General features: G+C 41.8%; 2 protein-coding genes across 4 annotated transcripts; both read left to right on the plus strand.

Moving 5' to 3' along the window:
* The first annotated feature begins 901 nt into the window (after positions 1-901).
* On the plus strand, positions 902-18,556 carry hnf4a (hepatocyte nuclear factor 4, alpha). Of its 2 annotated transcripts, none has more exons than XM_056273433.1 (10): positions 902-1,041; positions 13,052-13,226; positions 13,529-13,623; positions 14,100-14,206; positions 14,346-14,501; positions 15,338-15,425; positions 15,620-15,772; positions 16,033-16,269; positions 16,451-16,573; positions 17,096-18,556. In XM_056273433.1, exons 1-10 carry the CDS (start codon positions 999-1,001, stop codon positions 17,236-17,238), a joined length of 1,320 nt encoding a protein of 439 aa, XP_056129408.1. In that variant the 5' UTR covers positions 902-998; the 3' UTR covers positions 17,239-18,556. The 2 variants fall into 2 exon arrangements, with proteins under 2 accessions (XP_056129408.1, XP_056129407.1); XM_056273432.1 differs by lacking the exon at positions 902-1,041 and adding an exon at positions 11,472-11,663.
* A 657-nt stretch (positions 18,557-19,213) lies between these two features.
* On the plus strand, positions 19,214-26,554 carry ttpal (tocopherol (alpha) transfer protein-like). 2 transcript variants are annotated; one of them, XM_056274623.1, is made up of 6 exons: positions 19,214-19,228; positions 19,762-19,994; positions 20,503-20,746; positions 22,006-22,199; positions 23,069-23,179; positions 25,125-26,554. In XM_056274623.1, exons 2-6 carry the CDS (start codon positions 19,785-19,787, stop codon positions 25,401-25,403), a joined length of 1,038 nt encoding a protein of 345 aa, XP_056130598.1. In that variant the 5' UTR covers positions 19,214-19,228; positions 19,762-19,784; the 3' UTR covers positions 25,404-26,554. The 2 variants fall into 2 exon arrangements, with proteins under 2 accessions (XP_056130598.1, XP_056130599.1); XM_056274624.1 differs by lacking the exon at positions 19,214-19,228 and having other exon boundaries at positions 19,259-19,994.
* The last annotated feature ends 364 nt before the right edge of the window (positions 26,555-26,918 follow it).

Consider the following 26,918-nt stretch of genomic DNA (forward strand, 5'->3'; position numbering starts at 1 on the left):
TGCTGTAAAACAGGAGTCTAATGCAGCTTTTATGGCCATAAATGCAAGGAAATCATCTGTGCTTTCTCAGGCACACACACACACACAAAACACAGACACATATGCTTACACGGACATGCACGCACACCTAAGCTCTCTCCATTAAACATGAAAAACATATGGGGAACCCCTTTCTCCACGTATAGGTAACTACATAAATACCATCTAGAGCTGTGCTGAAGTTGTGTATTTTTCAACCCCGGGCTGGTACATAAATGGCCTCATTCACAATAATTTGAATAGGAGATAACGATCATGGATTTGAATGCCTGCTAAAATGGAATTCGAGCCAACTAGGCCCACCAGACTAACACCCCAAAATCCTTTAATTCGAACCATGGCAATAATAAGCTGTTCTTCTAACCAGGCTCGGCAGATGGGTGTCCTGCAGCCCACAGGTGTTAATAACGGCTGATATTGTCTGCCATATTAAATAACCGAGCAGGAAATTAATTTCTTCCTTACCAAAAACAAACTGGCTTCGTCACCCGTGTCTCTTTGCTGCCACCCTCAGTATATATTCTCCACTCTCTTTTCTCTTTTATTTGACTCCCCACCCTTCCGTATAAACTCAGGTGCCCATCGAACCCTCATATTCAATCTGTACCCAGAAAAAAAAGGGATGCGCAGCAATGGGAAAGAGGCTGCAAAATATGATGGCTTTATGTCTATTTGAGTTTCTATCATCTTGTTACTATGGTTACAGCTGCCATATAGATGGTGTCCATACGAGCCTGGTTACTGTTTAACCTCTCCACCCACATTTGCCCAGATTAGGAAAATCAATAAGATAACAGCAGCAACGCCGGCCTTACCTTGCACCAACAACACCTTACTCACACGAGAGCCGCCTGTGCTAAACTTCCATATTTTACTTTTGTTTGGTAATACCAAGGGAGGAAAAGGACATATGCTAATATAATACGCACATGCTTTAAAGCAGAGAGCCGGAGGGAGAAATGGTCAATGTAAATGTCAGCTCGACTATGGAGCTTCCATTTGGTGAGTACACACTGTTGTTTTTATCACCTTGTCTCGGTGGTTTTCGGTGAAAAAGATTGAGTGTGCCAGCTGCTTGCTTTCTTTTCCGTCTCCTGGAAAAGGGGACATATTGGGAAGGCGCTGGCTCCCGCCAGATTCCTGCTAGTAGCAAACATAAGCGCCATTTACGTCTTGGATTTTCGCACGGCTCTAAACATGGAGGTGTGTCAGAATACACAGGTTGTCAAAAAGGCCCTAAAACCGAGGCCTGGCAGTAATGATGAGACAGCCGACCTGAGATATCAGAGAACTCCATGCATGCCGAGAATGAAAAGATTGATAAATCAAAGATGGGGATGAAGAATGGGGTCATCATCATAGATACATTTCAATCCATACCGAAAAAAAGGGGGGGGGGTCTTTTAAGCGTTGGGTAACTTTCTACAGCCAGTTATATTCTGAGGATTTTTCAAAATGCCTGGGCTCTGAAAGTTTCGCCCATATGTTGAGAAGTGGGGAAAAAAAGCAAATAATAGAAATACTACAGGGGGATACCATCCTCTAGTTTGTGGTTTGTTAACCTTGTATTATAGTTTCTCATGACTATCTGAGTCTGTAAACATCCACTGGGTGAACTCTGCAAGACCGATAGAAACACTCTTTTCCCTCATATTCACACACACTTCAAATTCCTGCAAACAGCTCCAAAAATTCTCAGTAGAAAATCTACGTTCATTCCTCAGAATAATCCCCATGACTGAAATGGCCTCTCTGAGTTGCCCAACATGCTGTGCACGCTCCCCTGTTTCCCATAACACTGTGCACACAGCGGACATGTGCTTTGCCTCAGCATCAGATGTCATTCATCGAATGACTTACATGTCACAGCTACACATGGGGGAGGGAGATGTAACTCTGACAATGCTCTCATCCCATTTGAAAAAAAATTGATTAAAAATGCAGCTGTAGAAAAGGCTGTAACTTTCAGTCAGATAGTGGACAACTCTCTATTCCTCTGTGCAACTGCCTCTACCCCCACTAAGTCTCATCTCTACATCCTGGCATTGAATCAATCCAGTCATCCTTAGGAGGACCAATTATAATTCTGATAAAATCCTAACATAATAATTCGGGGGATTGGCATCATCCCATGCGTTTCTTTATTAATTAGAGCAGCATGTCCGAGGACAGCAGTATCTCTGTCAGCAGACAGACAAAAGTTTGATGATTATGACAATGATGCTACCCGCAGGCGAAGCTTGTTAACAGACTCTCAAGTTCTTTGATTTTCTTACCTGGATTATTGAGCATGCATGAAGACACAAATACAAGATTCAAGATTCAAGATAACTTTATTTGTTCCAAAGGGAAATTTGTCTTGGACATAAAGGCTGCCACATAAAAAAACATCCATTCTAGTGAAGTAGCACACATAAAGTGCATAGCACAGACAAGTGCAGACATAAAGTGCATTCAAATACGTGCAACACAGTCCCTCATCTCACACCCTCCTTATGTCCTGAGTTTAGGAGGTTCACTGATAGAGGGATGAAAGAGTTATATACAACTGCATATACAAATATATTGCAGAATGTTAAAGGCCACCTGAGGCATTGTTTTACACCACTGTCTTAAAGATGGTGGGGCTCAGGTGATTATTACTGCAGAATGGCAGTAAGCCCTGATCTCATTCCTTTGGCAGGATACCATGTAATGACACAAACCATGCTATGACAGAAAACCAGTCGGTCAGAGAAGAATTTGTTCCAGTGTTATTTTGAAGACATTGTCTATTGGAATGTAGAATATTTGGCTTTGTCGTGATATTCAAATTCAATGCTGTGATTATGATGGTACTCTAATGCAATACCTCCACCCAGGAATACAGAAAGATTGTGCACACTGGTGTTGGGTCATTGAGTTGGTTGCTCTGTTATTTTGTTTTAAAGCTTTCAAAACTTTTTTCTGAAAGGATTTGTTTAGCCATTACATGCTTCCTACAGATTCGAAATGGGATATTTATGTTACAAATGCTTTTCTTTGGCAGCTCCATTCTCTAAGCTTCTTTTTGGCCTTGGCTAAGTTGTTGTATTTGATTTGCGGAAACAAAGGGAACTGAAAATCACTGCTGAAGGTGCAGAAATCCTGCCGAGAAATGTCTTGATAAAAAGCATTGCTTTTAGCGCTACTAAAACGGCTATTTCATGTACTGTTGATGTGAAGTGTCCCTGTATTTTGCTGCAAATGGCATCGTTATTTATGACATTACGTATTCACACAGTCCTAGTAGGTAAACTGTATCGCCCAAAACCACAAAGTAAATCACTTGCTATCAAGTAATCCAATTACTGTTGCAATTATTTTACAATTACAATTGCATCTGGTTCAATTACAATTGCACCAAGGTTTCATTTCTTATTACTCAGGTTTCCCTTGAATGTCATAAAAACACAGTCTTACCTTAACTACTAAGACACCGAGCCAGCAATCGTTCCTCATGGCAAGGGAAAATTAAAGCATATGTGATTCACATAACTTCATGTCCCACATGTGAGATTAATTACTCAACGGTCACAACCTGGACAAACTCCTGAGCCCTGCTGTTTGCAGAATCAGTTGGTGAATGTAAACACAACAAAGGCAATTGAACAGGCCCTCAGTGAACGGATCTGTTTGCCTAGAAAGCTCAATAGCCTTGTGGTGGGGCACTGGGAGGCCCTGTTCTCCAGTGTAGACTATATGAGTTACAAAGACAGCATGTAAATGGGAAAATCCAACGTCAGAAATATCCTAAGTCTCATAGGGTGGGGGTATCATGTCAAAAAGTGTTGGCCACAATTTTGCATGATTTACGTTGTACTCATCTATATTATCTAAAACCGAATGTAATTCAGTCAAGAGAAGTGTATTTAAAGATGTGATTGCAGTTCACCTTGATTTCTATTGCTTGCTGCGACACCAGAGCGAATCGGGGGCGATCCCAAATCTATGTTTATCATTTCTCAAATCTCCAGTACTCGTGAGTGGCCGTCAGCCATCTGGCCATTTCATAAAGTCCTGAAATACGGAAAAGAAAGTACATTCAAATCAAATCTCCTGTAAATCAATCAATCAAGTTACATTTTATATAGCGCTTCAGCAACATTACAGAAAATTGTGTAGATATATCTTTTGTTATTATATTTATAATCTGAATTATGCAAATCTGTATTCAGACTGGCATTGGCACGGAGTTTGGAGTGGACGTTGCAAAGCCACTTAGTTATGTGGCAAGGTCAATTGCACGGTATTTTTTTTTCTCTTTTTCTGCCCAGAATTAGTTTGCTAAAATGCAGCTGTGACACTGTTATCTTGATAAAAGAGAAGACCTGCAAACTCCTCTTCTAAGCATGACAGCCACAACAGAGCTGATCTGAAAAAAGTTTGTTTACATTTTTCCCCCCAATAACAACTAAAATCAGGGCTGCACCGATATCAAATTTTCAATGACGACAGCAATTCTGAGTATGGCTTTTCTTTTTCTTGTTTTTATTTGTCTCCCCTTTCTCTCCTTAATTGTACATGGCCAAATACCCCGCTCTTCTGGGTTGCTACTCCACCCCCTCTGCCAATCTGGGGAGGGCTGCAGACTACCACATGCCTCCTCCGATACGTGTGGAGTCGCCAGCCGCTTCTTTTCACCTGACAGTGAGGAGTTTCAACAGGGGGGACGTAACGCGTGGGAAGATCACGCATTCCCCCCCCCCCCCCGAACAGGCGCCCCGACCGACCAGAGGAGGCGCTAGCGCAGTGACCAGGACACATACCCACGTTCGGTTTCCCACCCATATACACGGCCAATTGCGTCTGTAGGGACGCCCGACCAAGCTGGGGGTAACATGGGGTTTCAAACCGGCGATCCCGGTGTTGGTAGGATAGACCGCTACGCTACCCGGGCGCCTTGAGTATGAATTTTTAAGTATCGGCTGATACCAAGTACCAATCCGACCCACTACTTTTGCTGAACAGTGCAGACTTAGAGCATTAGCTTGTGGTCAACAGATAAAATAACTGAGATTCAATCATTTTGTTCTACCATTCAAGACATACAGGCTTCCATGTGCCAAAAATGCCGTAAATAAACAAATTTTACTTTAATTTATGACATATTACTCATGGCTTTTGGTACTGGATTTTAGCCTTGAGTAACATTTCCAATACTGACACTAATTTTGAACCTGGTATCAGCCCAGTATCCAATACCAGTATTGGTACTGGTGCGTCCTTATTAAAAAATGAGAGCTGTAGAACTGTACTGCTGCAGCACTTGATAACAAAATCACAAAATACAGCGAAACAGGAGCAAAACAGTTAGCTGCTGCAAATTTAAGGGACTAATTGTCTAAACTCCCCTCCGTAAACATCTTCGATAATGACATAAATTCTGCTAATCTACACCTGTATCTGATTCTGCTGCATTAAGCTAAATGCAGGGTCCCCAATTAGCAGCCTGCATAGAGGGTTGGTATTACACGCCGTGCGCTTGACACAATTAAGCCGGGTGCTCAGCTCTCCAATCAAATCTCATTGTGACAAGTATTAGAGGATTATCCCCGGTTGCTACTCTCCCTCTGGCCCCTACAGCCGAGCCCAGTGGCCCCGGCAAGCAGAGCTTTAGGGCTGGCCCTGCTCCTTCTCCCCTGCCTGCCTCAGTGTGGCTGGACCGGAGAGAGCAGCAGCCTGCTCCCACCCTGAGGCTCATGGGCCTTCACCCGGCTGGCCACATCGCTGGCAGGGCTCTGCCTTCACAGAGATGTTTGGCGAGGATGGGACGTTACACTTCACCAACCCAGGTAACGGAAAAGGAAAGCAAACAAGTGTACTTCTTTTTTTTTTCTTTTTTTTTCTAAACCGGGTAGAGAACTACGGGGATTGGTTAAAGCTTGTATACTATTCACGGTGACGCTCCAACAACAAAGCTGAGGTTTGGTAACAATTCAAAAGCTTATTGCCGGCTGCAAAAAAAGGGGAAATATTTGAATTTGTATGTGTTTTAGTATGATATTGTGCTCTACATTGAGTTGGAAGAAACGAGTGAAGAGGGAAATAACTGAAGGGACACGAGGACCCAACCCAAAATCAATATAACATTAGCTCGGTGGAATAAACTGTTCAACTATAGTAGGATGTTGAATTTCAGACAGACACCGATAAATTGATGCAGCAGGTTGCATTTGATGCATCCACCTACATGCATCCTGAAGCTAAAAACAGCAGACAAGATATGGAGTCATTGCCGGCATCCACATGGTGGCAGCAGTAACCAACGAGTCCAACTTTACCCATAAAACAAACCGGTCAGTCTGAGTCTCTGGAGACTGTGTGGTCAGGTCATGGAGGCTGGCCGGTTGCTCAAACATTACAAGCTAGGCCAAAGGGGAGAGAAGAGATTGAGGCCTCTGTGTAGAGAGAAAGACAGGAATCGAGCCCTTAAAAGAAGCAGGTTGCGGTTAACTCTGTGATCCACGTCCTATCCGTTGTAGGACAACCATGCACAAAAATATCGTTGTAGGGAAATTATAGAGGCCCAAAACAGACGTTTGTGATATCAGCAGAGAGAACGTGTCAGGCGTATTCCTATGCAGTTTTCAAGCCGTGTTGATGCAAACGTTTGAACTGGTTTTGGCCGCTCCACGAGTCGGCTTATTTGATTTTGGCCCAGCAGAGATAAGGTTGAAGTCCTTGGCATTTAGCGTCTTGTTTTCAAGACATTTAGGTTAAATGTCTATTGACTGGCTGATGACTGGGGGACCTACACGGGGAATCAGCAAGATAAAGACGTCAGGGCAGAGCTGCTGACAGAAGTGATTGCCAACAGTCAAAATGTATTTTCAGCAAAACAGCGGTTAATGATTAAACACGCTTATCACGCACTGTGATTGATTTACGTTGCGCATCAGTTTACATGTTTATTGATGCAATTGTTGACTTATTCGGTGCACAGTGGCTACTTGAGTTTCTTGGTGTGCTGCTGCTGCAAAAAAATTTTCTTGGAGCTCTAATGAAAAATTAGATGTTTTCATGTTCATTTACATATTTCATGAGCACATTATTATGAAACACTAGAATAGGACCCCGGGGAGCTGAAAAATTACACATTACAACTGAACAACTCGTTTTGTTTCCAACAGAAATGTTTGAGGTCAGTCATACACATACCACATCATTAAAAGTTTCTAACCTTGCAAAAACTATTTGCCAAGTAATTATTATCAACCACTTTAATGCCCGAGCTCAAATTTTGTATCAACGATGCCGTTGAGACTATCTGCTTTCCCTGTGAAAGTAAATAAGAAATAGCGTTCCGTTATCTTTTCCTCAAACTATATTCTTCTCACCTTTATTTGCCAACGTCTTTATTACCCAATAATACCAGGGAATAATATGAGACCCGTGCAAAATTAGGTCTTAGTGGTTTATCATTACCTCAAGACCAATAGTCCTCATGGGTGAGGTCTGTGAGAGCTCTTCTCTCTCAGAAAGTAAAGAGAGGATTTCAGTTGTTTGGCTCTTGGTAGTCATTCTGTCCTACAATTTATAGTTCATTTACTTTTCTTACGAATACAGCTGAACGTTTTAAAGATTTGGAAATGGATAAACGTCATAAACACTGTGGGGTCATCGACCTCAGTACACTTATGTGTGACTTATGTTAAAATACATTCTTGTAAAAAAAAAAGAAGCATAATCCAAGGCCCTGACAACGTCTCGAACCTAACCCAAAACAGATGATGACTTCATGAAAGTTAAGAGGCTGCCTTGAAAGGTTTTGATAACCAGTGATTGGATTGCAGGCCTCTTAGTCTCCACTGTCATTGATCAGTTTGACGTCAATGGAGTGGGTGCTTAATTTAATTTTGTGCAGGGATAAAAAAACAAAAAACAAAAAGTTATTTCACTGAGCTGGTTGAAAACAGTGATACGTTATTAAGCAAAGGAGAGGTGAAGTAAAAGTTTGCAAATATGGGTTCAACACAAGCAAATGGACTAAACATGCTAACATGATGACAATGATGAAAAATGACCGCAAACAGGTAATTAGATCTTCGCCTGAGTCAATCAAAACCAGTATGTTCGATGAACATAAGTGAAAATATTCCAGTGACACAGAAAATGTGATATTCCCCCTGGCAAGCCGTAGGGGCTTGCATAAGCTGTGTGATTTGCAGATAGCAATCTGTTGACAAGGTCTTTGCCATGACACTATACTCACATATCTCCTCCATCTACTACTGGGGAGCAGAGCAGCAGGCTTTTTTCTAGTGGCCTGAAATAAGCTGCAGCGAGCACACTGTCTCCTTCTCTTTTAGTCTCCTTCTCTTTTACCCTTATCAGCATCGGTACCGCCATCCCTTGTGGATGTGCAAAATAAACACTTACTTCGTCCCTATAGTGGAGCGCTCTTCGTAAAAATAATTTTAAAAAACCCCCCAAAAAACAAGGTATGTGTCCACACGGTACGTTCCAAATCCCACCGGTTCGTCCAAGCTGCCACGGATTCTCCTTTCTCCAGCTGCCGGACACAGTATTTTGATCTCTTCGTGGCTGCTTGCCTTTGGGACTGGACTTGGAAAATGAAATCTAGGCATTGAGCAGAAGGTACAAATAGGCAGTGGTTGCAAATGGAGTTTGGTCAGTGGTCGGAGATTCCTATTCAGAAGAAAGACAGGACTTTGTTCACAAACTGGAGTTTGAAGTTTCAAAGGGGAGAATCACAGAAGTGTTACATCAGTTCTGAGCGGTCTTTTGACTTTTAGCCCCAGGGCAGGAGTTTGGGTGACTGATTATAAGACAGCTCTCATATCCCATCACATTTCAACATGGCCACCTCAGACTCTATGATGCCATGTGAAGCCTGAGTGACAGGCAGTTGTTGCTCATTGTAGTCAGTGGTGGCTGACGTTATCATTAGCCCTGACTTAACCAGGGACTTCTGCCTCGTCTTGAATAACCACTCAACCACGGCATATCTCAGGGGCCAACATTTTAGAGGTTGCTTTTGATAATAGAGTATCAAATATCTGCAACAATAATGCATCACAGTGAGTGCCTACAGTATGAGTTTTGTCAGTTCTCTGGGGCTTGATGAAAAGAATATGCATTATTGTATGTTTTTTTTTAATTTAAATATGCAGACGTATATGTTCATCCTGTCCGGATGTCTCTGCATGGGAATGACCGTCTAGCCTGTTGGAAATGTACCTCTTTCATAGAGGTACATTAATGGAAAAATTTTAAAAGAGCTTCCCCTATCTTAAAAATCAGAACATTTTGTCACTGTGTGTTATTGAGAGAGCTGTAACCATGCAGATTATACTTTATAGTCCTGTATATGACAGGTCCTTGAGGAGTTCACAGAAATTTAAGATGGGAGTAGTGATAACAGTTTCAGTGACAGGGAAGATAAGGTTTGTTCTGAGTGACTCATTCATGTAGATTTCCCCCATCCCCTCCACTTACTGGGTACTCCGGCGTAACGAACAAACTTATCGAGCAAATATGATCATTGCAAAGGAGCTTGACAAATTGAATGTGAAGAAATGTCATAATCCGTGATCTTTGTGTAGACCTGAGAGGCAACACACTTCCATTAGGCTGTATTTTACACTTCATGATAAATTCTGTTTATATGCTAATACATTTCAGGGGTCTGTCAAAATTTCCTTTATTCATTCCTCCATTATGGGTGTAATTTGGATTGATCTGCTAATCAGGATTATGTTCCTGGCTTTTGCTGTTTCATCAGTGCAAAGATCAATGAATCTAAATGAATGAGTGGTTGAAAAGAAACGTTTCACTGAGTTTTAGTCATAGGTTGATGACTTCCAATTTCGAGACCCATTGGGTTAAGAGGGGATTTTATCAATATGCAATCACAGAGAAAATGAATGCCGCATTGAGATTACCACAATCTCCAGGAACCTTATGGTGTTTACCTGCAGGGAGAGGGAGAGATTGGGTATTTTATGAATCCTCTGAATGGTTTGGGTGGATAGTTATCGAGTTCATCCACATTGGGTTTACTGCTCCGGAGGTTAGGCTGATCCCACGATCATTGACCTACTGCTATGTACTGACACTTTCGCTTCTTCAAATACAGGACTACTGTTTGCCATGTCACATTTACTTACTCAGACCGGGCAGTGAATTTGCGCAACTGCGTTAAGTTATTTTTGAAAACAAGTGGAACCGGGATTGCTGCAAAAATATGGAAGAAAATGAAAATGGTCATATTTCTTGGTGTTATTGCATCATGTCCATTACAATGATTCAAAGATTTATTTATTTTTTTAATTTGTCACCATGGCATTTGTGGTCCTACATAATTTATTTTTGGTAAATCCTTTGTCGCTCCAACTTTCCTTAAAGCATGCTCCCGGTGTTTTTTTGCACGAACAGAGGCCCTTGGGCCCCCTCTCTACAGAAGGATATGCCAATGGAAGAAAAAAAAAATGCTTATGATTACCAGGTACCAAATATCTGCTGAATCACTAGGGCTTTCTCTTTGAGGAGCAACTACCTAGCCATAGCAAGTTTTGAGGACTTGGATCAGAATGCTAGCTCACGTGCAACCCGGCATTTTGAGAAACAATGAACTCTTGTACATAAAGGCATCAATTTGTTTTAGCGAGAGTAATTTATTTTGTTAATTATGCTAGAATTAACCAAGATTTACCAGGAATGTATTGCACACAGAAGTAGGTCTGAACCCAGACTATCGGGTCTCCCTAATGATATACAAAAGTAGGGTAGGCTATACCTTGCTCAACAGAGACAGTAACTCACTCTGTAAAAGATCTGGATCAGGGTCCTTTTTACATTCATGATGAGGCCGGATCAGAGAAAATGATGAGGTATTTGGCTCTCAAATTGACGGCTGGAACAGTAATGTGTCACAGTCATTTGGTGCAGGTTTGATTTGCTGCAGCTTTCATCAGGAAATTGTTTACCCATTGATGACAGCAGTGTGGAGACAGAAAGACAGAGACAGAGAAAAGGGGGGGGGGATAAAGGGCACAAAGATGTGCAACAGAGAGGAGAGATATCAAAGTTGAGTTATCTTTCTCTCTCTCTCTCTCTCTCTCTCTCTCTCTCTCTCTCTCTCTCTCTCTCTCTCTCTCTCTCTCTCTCTCTCTCTCTCTCTCCCTCTCAAAAAACAAAAAAGAAACACAAAAAAAACCCCACCACCACCCACTGATTCACCATTGAGGAGGAGGCTGGTTAAACATCAACCAGATAAACTCTCCACCTCTGCTCTGGTTAGAAGCATGAGAGAAGGAGTAGGAGGTGGCAGCTTCTGCTGTCAGTCACTGGCAGCCTCCATGTGGTCTCTTCTCTGACACAAGTCTGTCCCCATCATACTCACTGGGCCAGGTATCTACCTTTTACTGGGCGGAGCTTGGCCAAAAAGAGGGAGGGGGTGTGGGTAGGTGGGGGGCACATTAGCTTCTTGGACAAGTCTTTCTGCACCACTGTCAGGTAGTCGAGAATTTGTTTGTCCAAAGCACTAGCAGACATGGACATGGCAGACTACAGCGAGGCTCTGGACCCAGCCTACACCACGCTGGAGTTCGAAAACATGCAAGTGCTTGCCATGGGTGCAGGTGAGTTACATATATGCAGCTCTGCCGCTGAACTTTGTAACTTTTACCAACTTAAAACTTTGGTCACGAGAGGACTCAGGGAGTCTCTTCCATGAGGCGATAAAAGGGGTCGTTTGTCCATCTCCTTCTGCCTGCGGAGGGATGATAATGTGCACTGGCCTGTGACACTTCTTTTATCCCCTCGGTGTGATAGTAAAACATTAAGCGCTTTTGATTTATGGGGCAACACTCAATTCTTTTTGCATTGTGGTCATTAGATAGTGGTTGGGGACCTAGTATGAGGAATGATCTTCAACAGGTTCAGACTTGTGCAATGATATGATCTTGGTCATATTTCAACCAGACTGAATATCGTGATCATCCCTCTCTTGTTACAAACGGTTGGTTCCCACCAATTCTAAGGTTAGGGACCAGAGTAGGGATTTTCTATCATTCGAACGATTAATGATTTGGAGGCGTTCAGATGACATTGACCTGTTCAGTCTCCCATGACTTTTGGCTATGATCTGGATTCCAAAATGAAACAGTTCTCAGAAAAGATTAAAAAAAAGGTGCATGCAAGAATGCAAGAAAACCCAATCACCCAAGCCATTACATCTACTCTCAAGTTGCTATGGCGGTAAAAGGATTTTTACCTTTCTTTAGACATTTAACTTTTTTTGTAATTACATATTTTTAACCTGTTTTATGAAGTATTTTCATTTTCTATTCATGAAGTCATCATACCGTTTACAACCTAGAAAATGTTTACGATCATGAAAGCATGACGTCCCGTGTGATTGATTTACCCATTCTAATGACTGCGAGGGCGTCTGGTAATCAACCCGACATCAAATAGAGTTTGATGACTGTCTGAGCAGCTAAGGCGGATTCTGGCACGTTCATATGAAGGCTAGTTTTGATCAACCATCAGCAGCACTGACGACTGTATTCTCCATTCACACCTCCTCTAATTAAAAAGAACTTGAATTGCTGACTTCAGTGAATATAATAGACCCTCTCCCTGAGAACACTGGGTAATAAAGCCATGTTTCCTGATAGTTGATGTATAATCAGGATTCACAAAAGCACAGCTGCTTGTAAGTGTAGCCATTTGTGTTATCTTGAATGGCTGCTTTTCCCTGTTCCATGCACAAAAATATGATAATCTAAGAGCCCCGGTGACCCGATGTCCATCTCTCTCTCTCTCTCTCTCTCTCTCTCTCTCTCTCTCTCTCTCTCTCTCTCTCTCTCTCTCTCTCTCTCTCTCTCTCTCTCTCTCTCTCTCTCTCTCTCTCTCTCTCTCTCTCTCTCTCTCTCTCTCTCTCTCTCGCTCTGTCTCCCACTCCCCCCCCCCTTGCTCTCTCTCTGTCCATCTCCCCCTGCTCCTCTTCTCCTTGCTATGCTAGACTCCTCACCAGCTGAGAGTGCTAGCATGAATGCTGCCAACCACCTCGGGGCAAGTACCCTGTGTGCCATCTGTGGGGACAGAGCCACTGGAAAACACTATGGCGCTTCTAGCTGCGATGGCTGCAAGGGCTTCTTCAGACGTAGTGTCCGCAAAAACCACATGTACTCATGCAGGTGAGAGCAGAGTCTACCCATAATGGCTGAAGTATAGCCAGGGAGGAGACCAACAAAAAAAACCCAACACAAATACAAATATTGACCAAATACTCTGGGTGTTCCTAAGTTGAAATATGCGACTGTGTGTAACCCTTACACCCAATGCTACTACTCCCTCAAGCTGTGTATTGCTGTGTCAGTTTTCCCATGGGGACAGGGGATAAGAACATTGCAGAAACTGACCAAATTTGTTGATTCATTCAAGTTGCACTGCTAACCTGCAACAACGCCAACAAACATGAGTTTTATTCACTTTCTAGGTTCAACAGACAATGTATTGTGGACAAAGACAAGCGAAATCAATGCAGATACTGTCGACTGAAGAAGTGTTTCAGAGCTGGAATGAAGAAAGAAGGTAGGAGCCATTTATGTACTGAAAACTGTGATGAATTGACTCAGAAATGACAAGGGAGCCAAATCCATGTATTCTTATTGGGCCAGCAGCAGTGATTCTGGGATTCCTGTGCATAGGGAAGAACGGAGCTTAATTGAAGCTTCCTCTGGATGTGTTGCAATAGCTTCGATAGTAGCACTTTGTTAATGTTCACTCCATGAAGCACTGAAGTCTATGACTAGCTTATGCTGAGCAAACATTTCTGAGTCATTATGGCCATATACTGATAAACACGACAACCTTGGAAGTCTTATTTTTCCTTTAAATGACTCAGCATTCGGTTTTGTTTGCGAGCAGGGGAAGCAAGGGGAATTGAAATGCTTGTTTTATTGTTCTCTGATAGCTGAATTATTATAGGCTACGTGTCTATAAGCACCCTGCAGCAGCACAATGTTAGTTGTAGTGTCAAATTTGTGTCTGTGTGTTGCACATCTCAGCTGTGCAGAATGAAAGAGACAGAATCAGCACCAGGAGATCCAGCTACGAAGACAGCAGTTTACCGTCCATTAATGCACTCATCCAGGCCGACGTACTGTCGCGACAGGTAAGACCCGTCGCTGCAGACTAAATCACCTTGAGATTTGCAGGTTGCAGTAACGCTGTTGACCTTTCACATCTCTTTTCCAATTTGCCGGTGACAAACGGTGGCAGTGTTACTTTTGCTTCTATGTTGCCTTGTGCAGATCACCTCTCCTGGCCCCATACTTAACGGTGACATCAGGACCAAAAAAATCGCCGCTATCACAGACATATGTGAGTCTATGAAGCAGCAGCTGTTGGTATTGGTGGAATGGGCCAAATACATTCCTGCCTTCTGCGATCTGCCCCTGGATGACCAGGTGAGACCGGAGGTTAGGCTACTTATGTACAGACTCTCTAGTCGCTTATCAACCAGTCTACAACTGCAGCGACATTCATTATGTCACAAGGGTTTCAGCACATAAAATCCTCACTGTATATCATATAGGATTGTTATGCCTCTCTTAGACAAATAAAACACAAACCAGATAAAAAGAGAACACATTAATGGTGTGTAAAACCTGTCAGACGAGAAGTGAACGTTTTTCTTATTACGTTGAGTGTGGGACTCATCTCTAACAAGAAGCCGTACTCCTCGACTACAGTGGTTAATGTATTTTGATCCTGGGTTAGAATATGATGAGCTGGTTTGAATGTTATACACCTCCTAAAAAGTGTTCAGAATCATTAACACTGTGATCACCGGGCCTTAGTAACTGATTCGCTGATGGTGAATTAACAAGGGAGCGAGCCAGTGTCTTGAGAGACATATCACAGGATCCCTCTCTCTCTCCCTCTCTCTCTCCATCCCCCCCCCTCTCTCTTTCTCTCATTCTTTTCACTCTTGATGTAGCTGTAAATCTTTGGGTCGCTCAGTGCCCTTGAGGCGATGAGAAATCGTGTAAGATCTTAAAAGATCATCACAAACATTTGATGACTTTGGAAAATGATACACCTGTAAAGTGGGATGCTGACAAGTTAGGGTAGTGGTCAACTGTTTGAATCTAGTCCATACTGGCATGTGAAGAGATTTCTCATGATGTACAAAATAAACAAAAAAACCCCCAAAACTCAGGAGTCCTCTCTGTGGGTACCGCTGGATCTCATCTGATTATTGTCAGCCTATTAATAATGAAATGAATTGATTCTGTTGCAGGTGGCGTTGCTGCGGGCCCATGCCGGAGAACACCTCCTGCTTGGTGTTGCCAAGAGGTCTATGCTGTACAAAGATCTCCTTTTATTAGGTAAAAATCACCCATTAATTGGTATTTCAGCCATAAACACTGTCATCCAAAGTCTCATCACTACCACTCAATATTCAGTGCTGCCAACAAAAGTTATTTGTTTCACTATAATCAAAATACCAATGGTGCATTTTAGAGTCCCCACAAATAAAAAAAAAATTAACCCAGCACTGATTTGCTTCTATCTCTAACAGGAAATGATCACATCATTCCCCGAAACTGTCCAGAGTTGGAGGTGAGCAGGGTAGCAGTGAGAATCCTGGATGAATTAGTGCTCCCCTTCCACGATCTTCAGATAGACGACAATGAATACGCTTGCCTGAAAGCCATAGTTTTCTTTGACCCAGGTACTGTCTCTGAATAATGGTTCGCATTCTGGAAACTGTAGTTTCAGACAATAATTTTAGCCGACGGTCCAAACTTTGGGGTCTAGGATAAGTTATTATAACTAGTTTACAGACTAATGCTTCCAGAGTATGGTACGATACTCTCAAGACCGCTTGTTCAGCCTCTCGTAGGTACAACGGCAACAATTAAAAAAACAAAACTTTACCACACAATTCTAACCTACCATTCACGTTGTTATACTCCTTCTATTAATCTGTAGATGCAAAAGGTCTGAGCGACCCAGGAAAGATTAAACGGATGCGGTACCAGATCCAGGTCAGCCTGGAGGACTACATCAACGACAGGCAGTATGACTCCCGGGGGCGCTTTGGAGAGTTGCTCCTTCTGCTTCCAACGCTACAGAGTATCACCTGGCAGATGATTGAACAGATCCAGTTTGTTAAGCTCTTTGGCATGGCCAAGATTGACAACCTACTGCAGGAGATGCTCCTCGGAGGTGAGCTCACTTGGATATCACTTATGCTGGGGGGCAGGACAGAACTTGGTGTGGCATTTAGAAATAGTAACAGTTAAATTTGGGCGAGTATGTGTTTGCACTTCATATCGACTGGATATGTTAGTGAGAAATAAACAGTGACGTCTGTATGACCGTATGGTTGTATGTTTTGTCTGGCCAGGTTCGGCAAACGAGGCCCCACATGCGCCTCACTCTCTGCACCCTCACCTGGTTCAGGAGCACCTCAGTAGCAATGTCATAGTGGCCGGCAACATGCCAACACCAATCCACAATGGTCAAATCTGTAAGTACAAATACAACTAATGTGACATGCTCTGAGAACTGTGTCGCATAATTACATGCAAAATATGAATATACGATATGACTGTTTCCTCGAATAAAACGAGGGACTGTTACTGTCATGCCACACAAGGGAAAAGGGTGCATGCAGGCGCAGGACTGAATAATCAAAACTATTACACTAATAAATTAGTATTGATTAATTTATAGAGATTTTTAAATTTCCTCACTGGCACCCAGCTCCATGTGCAGCCCAGTCAGGTAGCTGGAAGAACAAACAGGCTTGTCACAATAATCCTCTAAATTCTTCACAGAGACTAATCTGGCTTATTTTGTCAAAGAGAGCTTCTGTTATTTTTTCTTAACATTTGTAATGCTCTCAGATATTTCACAAAAGTGCTTATGCCATGTTTGAAAAATTGCGTTGTTCCAAGAAATGCGATACGATACAGCAGTAAATATCCTCACTCAGTGTGTGACAGTTCTTCTATTTAAATGTGCATGCCTTTTCTGCTCTACTTTTCAGCCACTCCGGAAACCCCAATCCCCTCTCCACCTACAGCATCCAGCTCAGAACATTATAAAATGGCCCAAGGGGTCATAGCCACAGTGCCTAAGCAGCCAACCTCCATTCCACAGCCAACCATTACTAAGCAAGAGGCTATTTAACAACCCACCTTAGCTCTCTATCTCAGCATTCAATTTTCTGAAGCTATGGCCTTGACTGAAAAATAAATAAATTTAAAAAAAAATATATATATATATAACTCAGTATCTAAATTCTATCTACAACTTCATTTCTTGCATATTGATTTTTTTTTAAACTCTGCAGGGGTCTCAGGTGAACTCAAATGCAGCAATTTAAGTTTGATGTCTAAAAGACAGCTCCTGTAGAGGAAAATGTATGCATTACAAGTTCATTGTCGGATGAAAATCCAAAATTTAAAGCAATCCTTACAGGTGTTTTTTTTTTCTGTAAGAGCAATATAAAAAAGAATATTGAGGACAGCTTATCATGCTGTCATAACAATTATGTACACCATCACTCAGTGAGTTCTTCATTGCCTTAACATGTAGATAAGTTGTACAACGCAAAATGCTGTAATGCTTCCTACTAGATAAGGTGACTCAATCATGTTAATATTGTATGAATGTTACATCAGGCCGTGTATTATTATGTATTTGGAGTTGCACGTTTTTTATGTTCATTGGTGTTGAAATTATTTCATATGGTTAGGACCTTCAGCAAGTCAAATGCGACATTTTCATGTTCAAAATTAATGTCATTGGAAAAAGCTAACAGGTAATCACTGAGAAAATTCAGCTTTTTAAGCTGCCCACTGAATATGCTGTGTGTCAACATTAAGATATCCATGGTTTATTTCATGAACTGAAAAAAAACAACATTTACTGTACTTATGTAACATTCTATTTGTTCAAATTTACAACGAGATATCTTGGTGCATCAACACCTTTTGGTGTTCTTTTTAATGCCACTCATAGACAGTGACACATTTAGGAATTCACGTCCCTTATTCAAATAGTTAAACGAATTGTATTGGTTTTTAGAAATGTGTATTTTTCTGTTTTACACTTAGTATTTTACCATGGTTTAGTTAACAGAATAACCTGTACCTTGAAACCTTTACTGCCTTACAAAAGATAGGTAATATCTCACCTTACAATGTGAAGATGAATAAATAAAACCTCAAGGTTTATTTTTACATGGAATTGTGCTGGTGTGACTATACCTTATCAAAAGGAATCTTTCTTCTTTTTTTTTGTTTTTGAACATGCACCTCCCAGGGATAACAACTAATGATGTTAACGACTTGCAATAAATCGGAGGTTTTGTCATGTACAGTGAGGATCCAACGTGGCAGCACTGCCTGGTCAATGATACTTCAAGACTATGTTGCTTCAGACTGATTAACTGCCATAAAGTCATTATAGAAAGCTGTGATTGTAAGACAGGAGAAGAGAGGAGATTGGGAGGCGCCTCACTTCAAGGCTGACTCTACTCCAGTTGGGGGGGGGGGGTGTTAACGTCCTGTCACTGCATGATACAGTACAATTTATTACAGGTTCGAGGGTGGGATACGTTAGTAGCCTACAATAGAAACCAATTGGAAAATGCGACGCACCGTTATCAAGGGCTAGTTTTATTACAACCAAGTAAGAATAAGCAAGGGAATAAATACCTAACTATGTCAATTCAGTTTTGAAGACGCATCCAGATTGCGTTGGAGACAGGCTTTATGGGCAATCCCGCCATCTACCGTTTTAACAGTGAAGTTAAACAAAGGAACGCTTATTTATCTGCAGATAACTGTACAAAAAGCCTTAACGTCAGGAAAATGTAGCCTACAATTGGTTTAAATGTTGTAGGTATAATATAGTTGTCTACAAATAAACATAGAAGTAAAACATTATGTAAAAAAATTATAAACCGGACATTCTATACATGTTTCAGTAATTACCGTGGTTTAAATGAAAATGTCTGTGAAAACTATTCCCTTGTTTTGCACACGTCGACGAGGCTGCCACCAAAAGGCAAAAAGACCTAGGGAAATCCAAGGCGTGAATCATGTGGTATAGATTGACCAATGAGAGAGCGCTATTTCTGTACCCGGAACTTACCAGAGGATTTTCCTGACAGGTTCGTGGTTGTTTCCCGTGGTCCTTCATGTCACCATTTTAATATGTTCCTTGACATAATTTAGATTACGCTTAGATGACTATTACTATAACACGCACATTCTGATTAGGGTCAGTCTCTGTCTTGCTTGGGTAGACTGTTCTGTTGCATCGGTTATGTTCATGATTAGCTGAGATTCTGAATGGTTGCGAAGTGACTGTTGACACTTATCTGTCATTTAACCTCCCCAGTTCTCTTTTGAAATAACATTGAGAGCACAGGTATACTTGCTAACATTTTTCCTCGATTGAGATTTAAATGGTAGGCTAAGTTATTTCTGTAGCCCACCATTTCTATTTCTGCGAATGACAAGTTAACAAAAATCAGTATTTCTGGTTGAGTGAGTGAAAAATTCAGATGGTGGTTACTGAGAGAGACCTGTAGTACTTGGTGACGAAAGGGTTTTCTTACTGCCTTTTCTTTCTTTTTAAAAAAATTGTACTCTTATTAAGCTTTTACCATTTGTGTGATTCTTTACAATTCATAATAAGTAGCTAGTCCATGACCCGACTTGTCCATGGCCGATCAACATGAGTCCATCGCTCTCACGCCTCCTCCCGTGGAACCACCAACGCCTACGGAACACAACTGGTTCCCCCACCCCCCTCCACCCATCTACTCCTGCACCCTGACTCCTGAACTGGTGGCCAAGGCCCGTGAGGAACTTCAGGAGAAGCCGGAGTGGCGTCTTCGGGATGTCCAAGCATTGAGAGACATGATTCTGAAGGTTTTGTATTGTGCTAGATCAGTGTTTCCCAACCAAGTCATAAGGACGCCCTGTCCCACGAAGTTTCATTGAAACCCTGCATAGCTAGGCCTGCTTGTACTTAATTATGTCAGATTTGGCACTGCTGGCATAATTAAGTGCTACAATATGATAGGTTGAGTAAGAGCATGCAGGCATACCTATGCAGGTTTTCAAAGATACAACTGCTGAACAGGCATTCCTTGAGGGCTGGGTTGGGAAACACTGCTATATTGACAATATATTCCCTGCTTGTGCTGGTATTTATGGACGTTTTAGGGCTTTGTGAAAGTGAGATGGGCTATATTGTCAATTAAAACCATCTGGACCTTGTTAATAAAATCCCTACTAATAATGATAATAATAATAAAAACAATATGATGTGTTTTAATTTTGCCAATCGATATCCTCAGTTTACCAAAGGATTTTTGATTCTACTGTGTTTGCGGGCACTTGACTGGCGGGTTATTTTTTATCTATATGACACAAGGACCAGCCCAATCTCAGGACCAGGCTGGATGATGCCTTCCTCTTGCGTTTCCTGCGAGCCAGGAAGTTTGACTATGACCGTGCTCTGCAGCTGCTCCTCAATTACCATGCAGGTCGGAAGGCATGGCCAGAGGTGTTCCAGGACCTTAAACCCTCGACTGTGAAACATGTGCTGGATCTGGGGTTTCTTACAGTCCTGCCACACCCAGATCTCAATGGACGATACATCCTCTGTCTTCGGCCAGGTTGGTCCCAGCTTTCATTAATTATCAACATTTAGTTAATAAACATTTAAATTCATAAAAATATAGTTTTAACTAACAGGACTGACAGATTGAAGTGTTCTTTGCCACTCAGGTAGGGAGTCAACAGCTGCTTTAAGTCTCAGAGTCTTTTTAATGAGTGAAGGAAAAGGGGATCATGAGACTGAGTCAGATAGCTGTTTTAACTGCAGCACTGGTATGTTGTGTCAGACCACAGTGGCAAAAAAGTGCTGAGCCATAAAGCAAAGTTCTCAATTTACCAATCAGCTTTTGTTTCAACCCTCAAACATCACAAACTGAGTAGTGATCAAGAAATTGAGATTACAGATACAAGTAGATGAAATGAAGTGGTGGTGCTCACCACTTAGAATCAGGGTAAGGAGCTCAGTATAGAGCTGCACAGGTAGTTCAGGCAGCTGGTAAGGAAATTCTGGAATAACCTTTGGAGGTATTCTGAGCACGGCTGACTTGGAGGAAAAGTTAGGGCAGACCATGGACACACAGGGATCGCTCAGATGGCCTGGTAACACCTTGGGAATCTCCAGGGGAAGTTGGAGGACATTAGTGGGGGGAAGGGATGTTTAAAGCTGCTTCACCTGCCTCGATGCCATTACAACCCTTGCCTTCAAAAGTGGCATTTAAAATGGAATGATGGGCAGACAGTTTTACATTACATATGCAGAACCCACACTAAAGACGTTTTTACCTATCTCTTTACATAAGCTACAGTGTTTCATCTATAAGTGTTTTCAGTTTTGTCTAAGCTAGTCTTATTGTCTTTGTTAGTATCACTTCAAGCCGTAGGGGGGCAGTGTAAACATGGTGGTGGTTGTTCACACAGGTGTAATTCACACTGGGCACACATTGGGTTGACTGTATGGTGGAGAAAACATGGGCCTCACTGTAACACACATGCATATTGCAGTAAGGTAAAAGCACTAAGAAATATAAACCAATTTAACAGTAATGAATTACAGGTTTATGTTTCAGTCCTTATGAAAGCAAGATTCGTTATACCAGGGTAAAGAGTTGTGCAACAAGACCAAACCTTTAGTCAACCATTTACCACTGTGTCTAGGATGGCATTGGTTGCTGGATTTTTCAAGTTGGAACCGTAATACATTTTTGGCACCCTCCTTTGTTTGCAGTTTGTCACTACGCTATATGACTAATCCTGTCACTCAATATTCTCAGGACATGCAGCACTGATGATATATGATGATTCATATGTTTTTTTACAGGCAAATGGAAACCAAATGATTATCCATTTGTTGAAAATGTGAGGGCAATTTATCTGACTCTGGAGAAGCTAATCCAGCCTGAGGAAACCCAAGTGAATGGAATTGTTATCTTAGCTGACTACACTGGGGTAGGCATGTCCCAAGCATCCAACCCAGGCCCCTTCCTGGCCAAGAAAGTTGTGAGCATTCTCCAGGTAAGAAATGTCTTGCAAAGCCATTCTTGCACTGTAACGTGAATGCCACTTTAGAGTAGTGTAGCAGAACAAATGGAAAAGAATATCTTAATTTTCCAAGAGTATCTCCTTGTCCAATATTGTTTTGTTTTGTTTTTTTTGGGGGGATTTTTTCCCCCACTTTTTCTCCCCAATTGTACTTGGCCAATTATCCCACACTTCTGAGCTGTCCCGGTCACTGCTTCACCCCCTCTGCCGTTCTGGGGAGGGCTGCAGACTACCACATGCCTCCTCCGATACATGAGGAGTTACCAGCTGCTTCTTTTCACCTCACAGTGAAAAATTTCACCAGGGGGATGTAGTCTGTGGGAGGATCACGCTATTCCGCCCAATTCCCCCTCCCCCGAGCAGGCGCTCCGACTGACCAGAGGAGGTGCTAGTGCAGTGACCAGGACACATACCCACATCTGGCTTCCCACCCGCAGACATGGCCAATTGTGTCTGTAGGGACGCCCAACCAAGCCTCAGGTAACACGGGGATTCGAACTGGCATACCCCGTGTTGGTAGACAACGGAATAGACCGCCACGCTACCCGAACACCCTCTCCTTGTCCAATATTGTGAAAGACTGTTGTTGATATAAAATGCCTGACAGACTCCAATTGTCATTTAACTCAGAAATTACACAGCTTTAAAGATTAATCTTTTTTCAACAGTATATTATGGAAAACAATAACTTCCAACTCATTCACAACATCACTAATTTTGCACTGTATGTTTGGAGAGGGTTGATTGATGAGTATAAGAAAACTATGCATAAACACAAAAAAATACATTAGACAATGACCATCTGTGAGTGTTAACAATACATTTTCTACTCCAATTCACAGGATGGGTTCCCAATCAGAATCAAGGCCGTTAACATAATTAACGAGCCCAGGATTTTCAAAGGGATTTTTGCAATAATTAAGCCTTTTCTAAAGGAGAAGATGGCAGAGAGGGTAAGCTTTGTTCATTGTTTTGTCTCTGACTCATTTGTGTTGAAAATATTAGTATTTTGAGTCTTTTGAATCTTTTTTTTTTCAAACAGCCTATGCTCCATAGTAATTGATGATTTAATCTGGTCAGTGGAGCAGGGATGAAATTCCTGCATGTTACACACATTCCTACATTCCAACATTATTCTGTTGTGACTGGCTGTAGAGCATTTAGAAAAGCATCATTTCAACAATTTTAGTGAAAGCCATGACCCCACTGTACTAAGTGATAATTACATCCCAGTTATTTATGATGCGGTTGTTGTCATTCTGAATTCTATTCAATATTATATATCATGTTAAAACAAGCAAGGCAATGTTGGGGAGACAGAAAAGCGCCTCCAAACGCCACCAAAATGGGCACTAGTGCACAGCAAGGGAGGAAAAATAGTATGGATTAACAGAGAGATGGATTTTTTTTTACAAGAAAGAAAATAAACTGAGTTTGAGAGGTGCACAGAATACTGACATCACTGGTGATGGACAGGCAAATGTGTTCACACAGTCAATTCAATTCAGGTTAAAAGTGAAATTCTTTTCAATCAATGACATTGGAAGGGACAAATTCACCCTCTTTGAACATTGAGTGGAACACATACCCCCCCATAAATGTCCTGATTTCTGCAAGTGAGAGATGTTCTTTGATCAACATTTGATATGTTTACTTAAGGCTAACCCTAACCATGCCATAACCATTTAATGTGAACCTGGTTGGATAAATTATTTGACAGCACCGGGACATCATGTCAAATGTTGATCTGAGAACATCTCTCACTTGCAGAGAAATATGGACAACCCCCCCCCACACACACACACACACCCTTGGAATTATGTTCATGATTTCCAGTGCATTCTGCAGCTGTGTTGGACATTGGCGACATTACTGTGGTAACATTACTGTATATTGCAATTCCATGTGGAGAAGGTAAATGAATGTGAAGAATAAATTTAGGCTGACAAAACAATCTCAAGTGTATAATTCCTAGTGTGTCTGCCAAGTGACTGATATTTGGTATCATTTTAAAACTTAATTAATCTACAGTATACATGTCAAAGAAGCTTGAATCAATTCATTTGGATACAACGTTTATTGACATTTCATCACTCATCTAAGTGACCTCTTCAGGCTAAACTGACTGCAGGTATCTGCAGTTTAGACTGAAGAGGTCACTTAGATGAGTGATGAAATGTATCTGTCAATAAACGTTGTATCCAGATGAACTGATTCAACCTTCTTTGATTTTCTTACCTGGATTATTGAGCATGCATCAAGTTACAGTATGCATGCTTTCATTGGCCTTTTTTAAAGACATTTTGTCACCTTCATACTAAATGCGATGGCAGGAAGCTACAAATCACAGACCAGCAGCTACTAAATGAAATGGGCCTTAGTAGTCATACTAATTAAAGACTATTTTACACTAATATTTCCCTTGAGCCAAGAAGTAACCAGGCCTGTTGTTTAGGTACACTGGTGCTGTGCAGTAGATCACAGAGAGTTACAAGAGACAGCAGTCAGCGGCAGGTAACTGTCAACTTTTGGCCTAGGGTATAATCTATCTCTGGGCCAGAGGTGTAAAAACCAGGTCCAGAAGTTAAAAATCCAAACCGTGTATTTGCTCCTCCCATGCACTACACCAGCAGATTCAAGTCAACACCACTCTTAACAAGGTAGGGTAATTAATGAAATCAGCTGGTTTTATAACATGAGTGGAGCAAATACACAGTTTGGACTTTACTTTCTGGATCTGGTTTTTACACCTCTGCTCTGGCCAGTCACCTAACTAGGCCTAATGGACAAGTTGTCTGTGAGTGAAGGGCTGCTTAGTTTTATTATGAGTAATGAACCTGACTGCAAGCCTGATGATGAGGCCATTGTGATGGTGTATTTCTCTGTCTTCATATACAGTACATCCTCCACGGTTCAGACCTGCGCTCCCTGCACAGAAACATCCCCCGGTCGGTTCTCCCCGAGGAGTATGGCGGCACTGCGGGCCACCTGGACATGTCTGCATGGTCAAGCATACTACTGGACTCAGAGGAGGAGTTTATAGTGGAGTTCTGCCAGCCAGATCCACTAGAGGGGGTAATGCTCCCAGACTCGATGCTGTATGAAGGAGAACAGGCCACTGGGCAGGACGAGGATTCCTTTAGGGGGCTGCGCTCTCAACTGTACTACTGTTACTAACACATAGTCACACTGACATGGCTCAGAGAGACAGCGTTTGCTGTCTCTTGTGAAAGTATGTCTTCAGAGTCTTACAGGGCATGTTGCCAATACTGTACATATTTATTTTATTAACTAAGCAACATCACATGAGCCAAAAAGTGCTCTTCATTCTCCACACAGCCTAGCAATTTTGTCATACTTCCACGGCAGCTTCAGGCTCAGGTAAAGACGTTGACTTGAGCTGACGCACATTTATCCATAACTGGGGTCTCGTATGAGTTCGTCCCCATTGTACTCCACAGAGGAAAACTTCTCAGTAGGCCCCTTAAATGCACAGATTGTCAAAAAGTTGGGTATCTGTAAGCTGTATGTAGGCTATTCCTAGTCTATCTGCACAGTCATATTGACCTGCACCCCTTCAAAGGTTGAAATACGATTTTGTGTAGCCACCTGATACATTGCCTTATTTTGTTGAAAAAAGTCCAAAAAATTTGCCGTGGACAGAAGATAAATTATCTTAAAAACAAATGTACCAAAGCAATATTCATGGGCATTGTCACCAGGTCTTGTCTTGCATATAAATCGCTAAACTAATCCTCGTGTAGGCTGGTAAATGTAAATATCCAATTGCTGTTGTTAATGTGATAGATTTAAATGTTCATGCTGTATAAGTAGCTCATATTTGAATTCCAGGGCCTTTATATAGTTGATGATTTAGTTGATACTTCGATGATGCCGGTTTAGTGGATTTCAGGTAAACTAATTAGATGACTACTTTTCAAAGTTAAGATAATCTGCCTTATGCGTCCTTATGCATTTTACACCAACATTCAACCATTTTGCCTGTGTATCATCACTCAGTCTTAACACAGGGCCATGACTGATAGTAGACATCATATGGGGAATTTCAGTGCTTGAACACTGAACATTGACTGCCATTGATATCCGATCTGCCAAACGTTACAACGATCTGTTTAAGAAGATGGGGAATGTGCAATAACACTGTTGCACCTGTTTTGATTGTGAAGCCTCTACCTAATTTTATTTGCTCTTTTTAGCTGCATTCCAAATATTAGGTATATTGTTATTTTTCAGCTTGACTTGTTTTTCCACAACATTTTCATCAAGTTGAAAAGTGTTCACTGTAAGTATTAAGACAATAAACCCAATTTCAAATGGAGATTTGTACAGTGCTATTTTCGTCACCTCTTCTATGGGGGGGGGGGTCATCTGTAAGTAATCGTGTTATGGTCAAATGTTCACAAAGGGCGACATGTTCTGACCAATGAAGGAAGTCTTTCCATGGCAAAATCGTTGTTCAGAGCAGAGATATATCTTTACATCGCCCCTAGAAAGTCTGTATGAGCTCTTCGTAGCGGCTTTTCCTCGACCGATTTATCCCTCATTTCAGCCCACGGCGGTGGGAGTTTTGACTGGGAGACCCACCGCTCTGATTGGCTGGGATAAGGCTAACTCCATTTTGGAAACAGCTGTTCTGAAGCGAAGACGTAACCCTCCTTCATTGTTTGCTGT

Source organism: Lampris incognitus, chromosome 2 (genome assembly GCF_029633865.1).
Source record: "Lampris incognitus isolate fLamInc1 chromosome 2, fLamInc1.hap2, whole genome shotgun sequence".
Taxonomy (NCBI): domain Eukaryota; kingdom Metazoa; phylum Chordata; class Actinopteri; order Lampriformes; family Lampridae; genus Lampris; species Lampris incognitus.

What these genes read in the sequence shown, in the direction of transcription:
- ttpal (XM_056274623.1), top strand. Translation starts at nt 19,785, where the DNA reads ATGGCCGATCAACATGAGTCCATCGCTCTCACGCCTCCTCCCGTGGAA. An exon ending in TGAGAGACATGATTCTGAAG is followed by an intron (nt 19,995 to 20,502) that starts GTTTTGTATTGT and finishes ATATGACACAAG; the next exon opens with GACCAGCCCAATCTCAGGAC. An exon ending in AGGAGAAGATGGCAGAGAGG is followed by an intron (nt 23,180 to 25,124) that starts GTAAGCTTTGTT and finishes CTTCATATACAG; the next exon opens with TACATCCTCCACGGTTCAGA.
- hnf4a (XM_056273432.1), top strand. Translation starts at nt 11,576, where the DNA reads ATGGACATGGCAGACTACAGCGAGGCTCTGGACCCAGCCTACACCACG. An exon ending in ATCTGCCCCTGGATGACCAG is followed by an intron (nt 14,502 to 15,337) that starts GTGAGACCGGAG and finishes ATTCTGTTGCAG; the next exon opens with GTGGCGTTGCTGCGGGCCCA. An exon ending in AATCCACAATGGTCAAATCT is followed by an intron (nt 16,574 to 17,095) that starts GTAAGTACAAAT and finishes TCTACTTTTCAG; the next exon opens with CCACTCCGGAAACCCCAATC.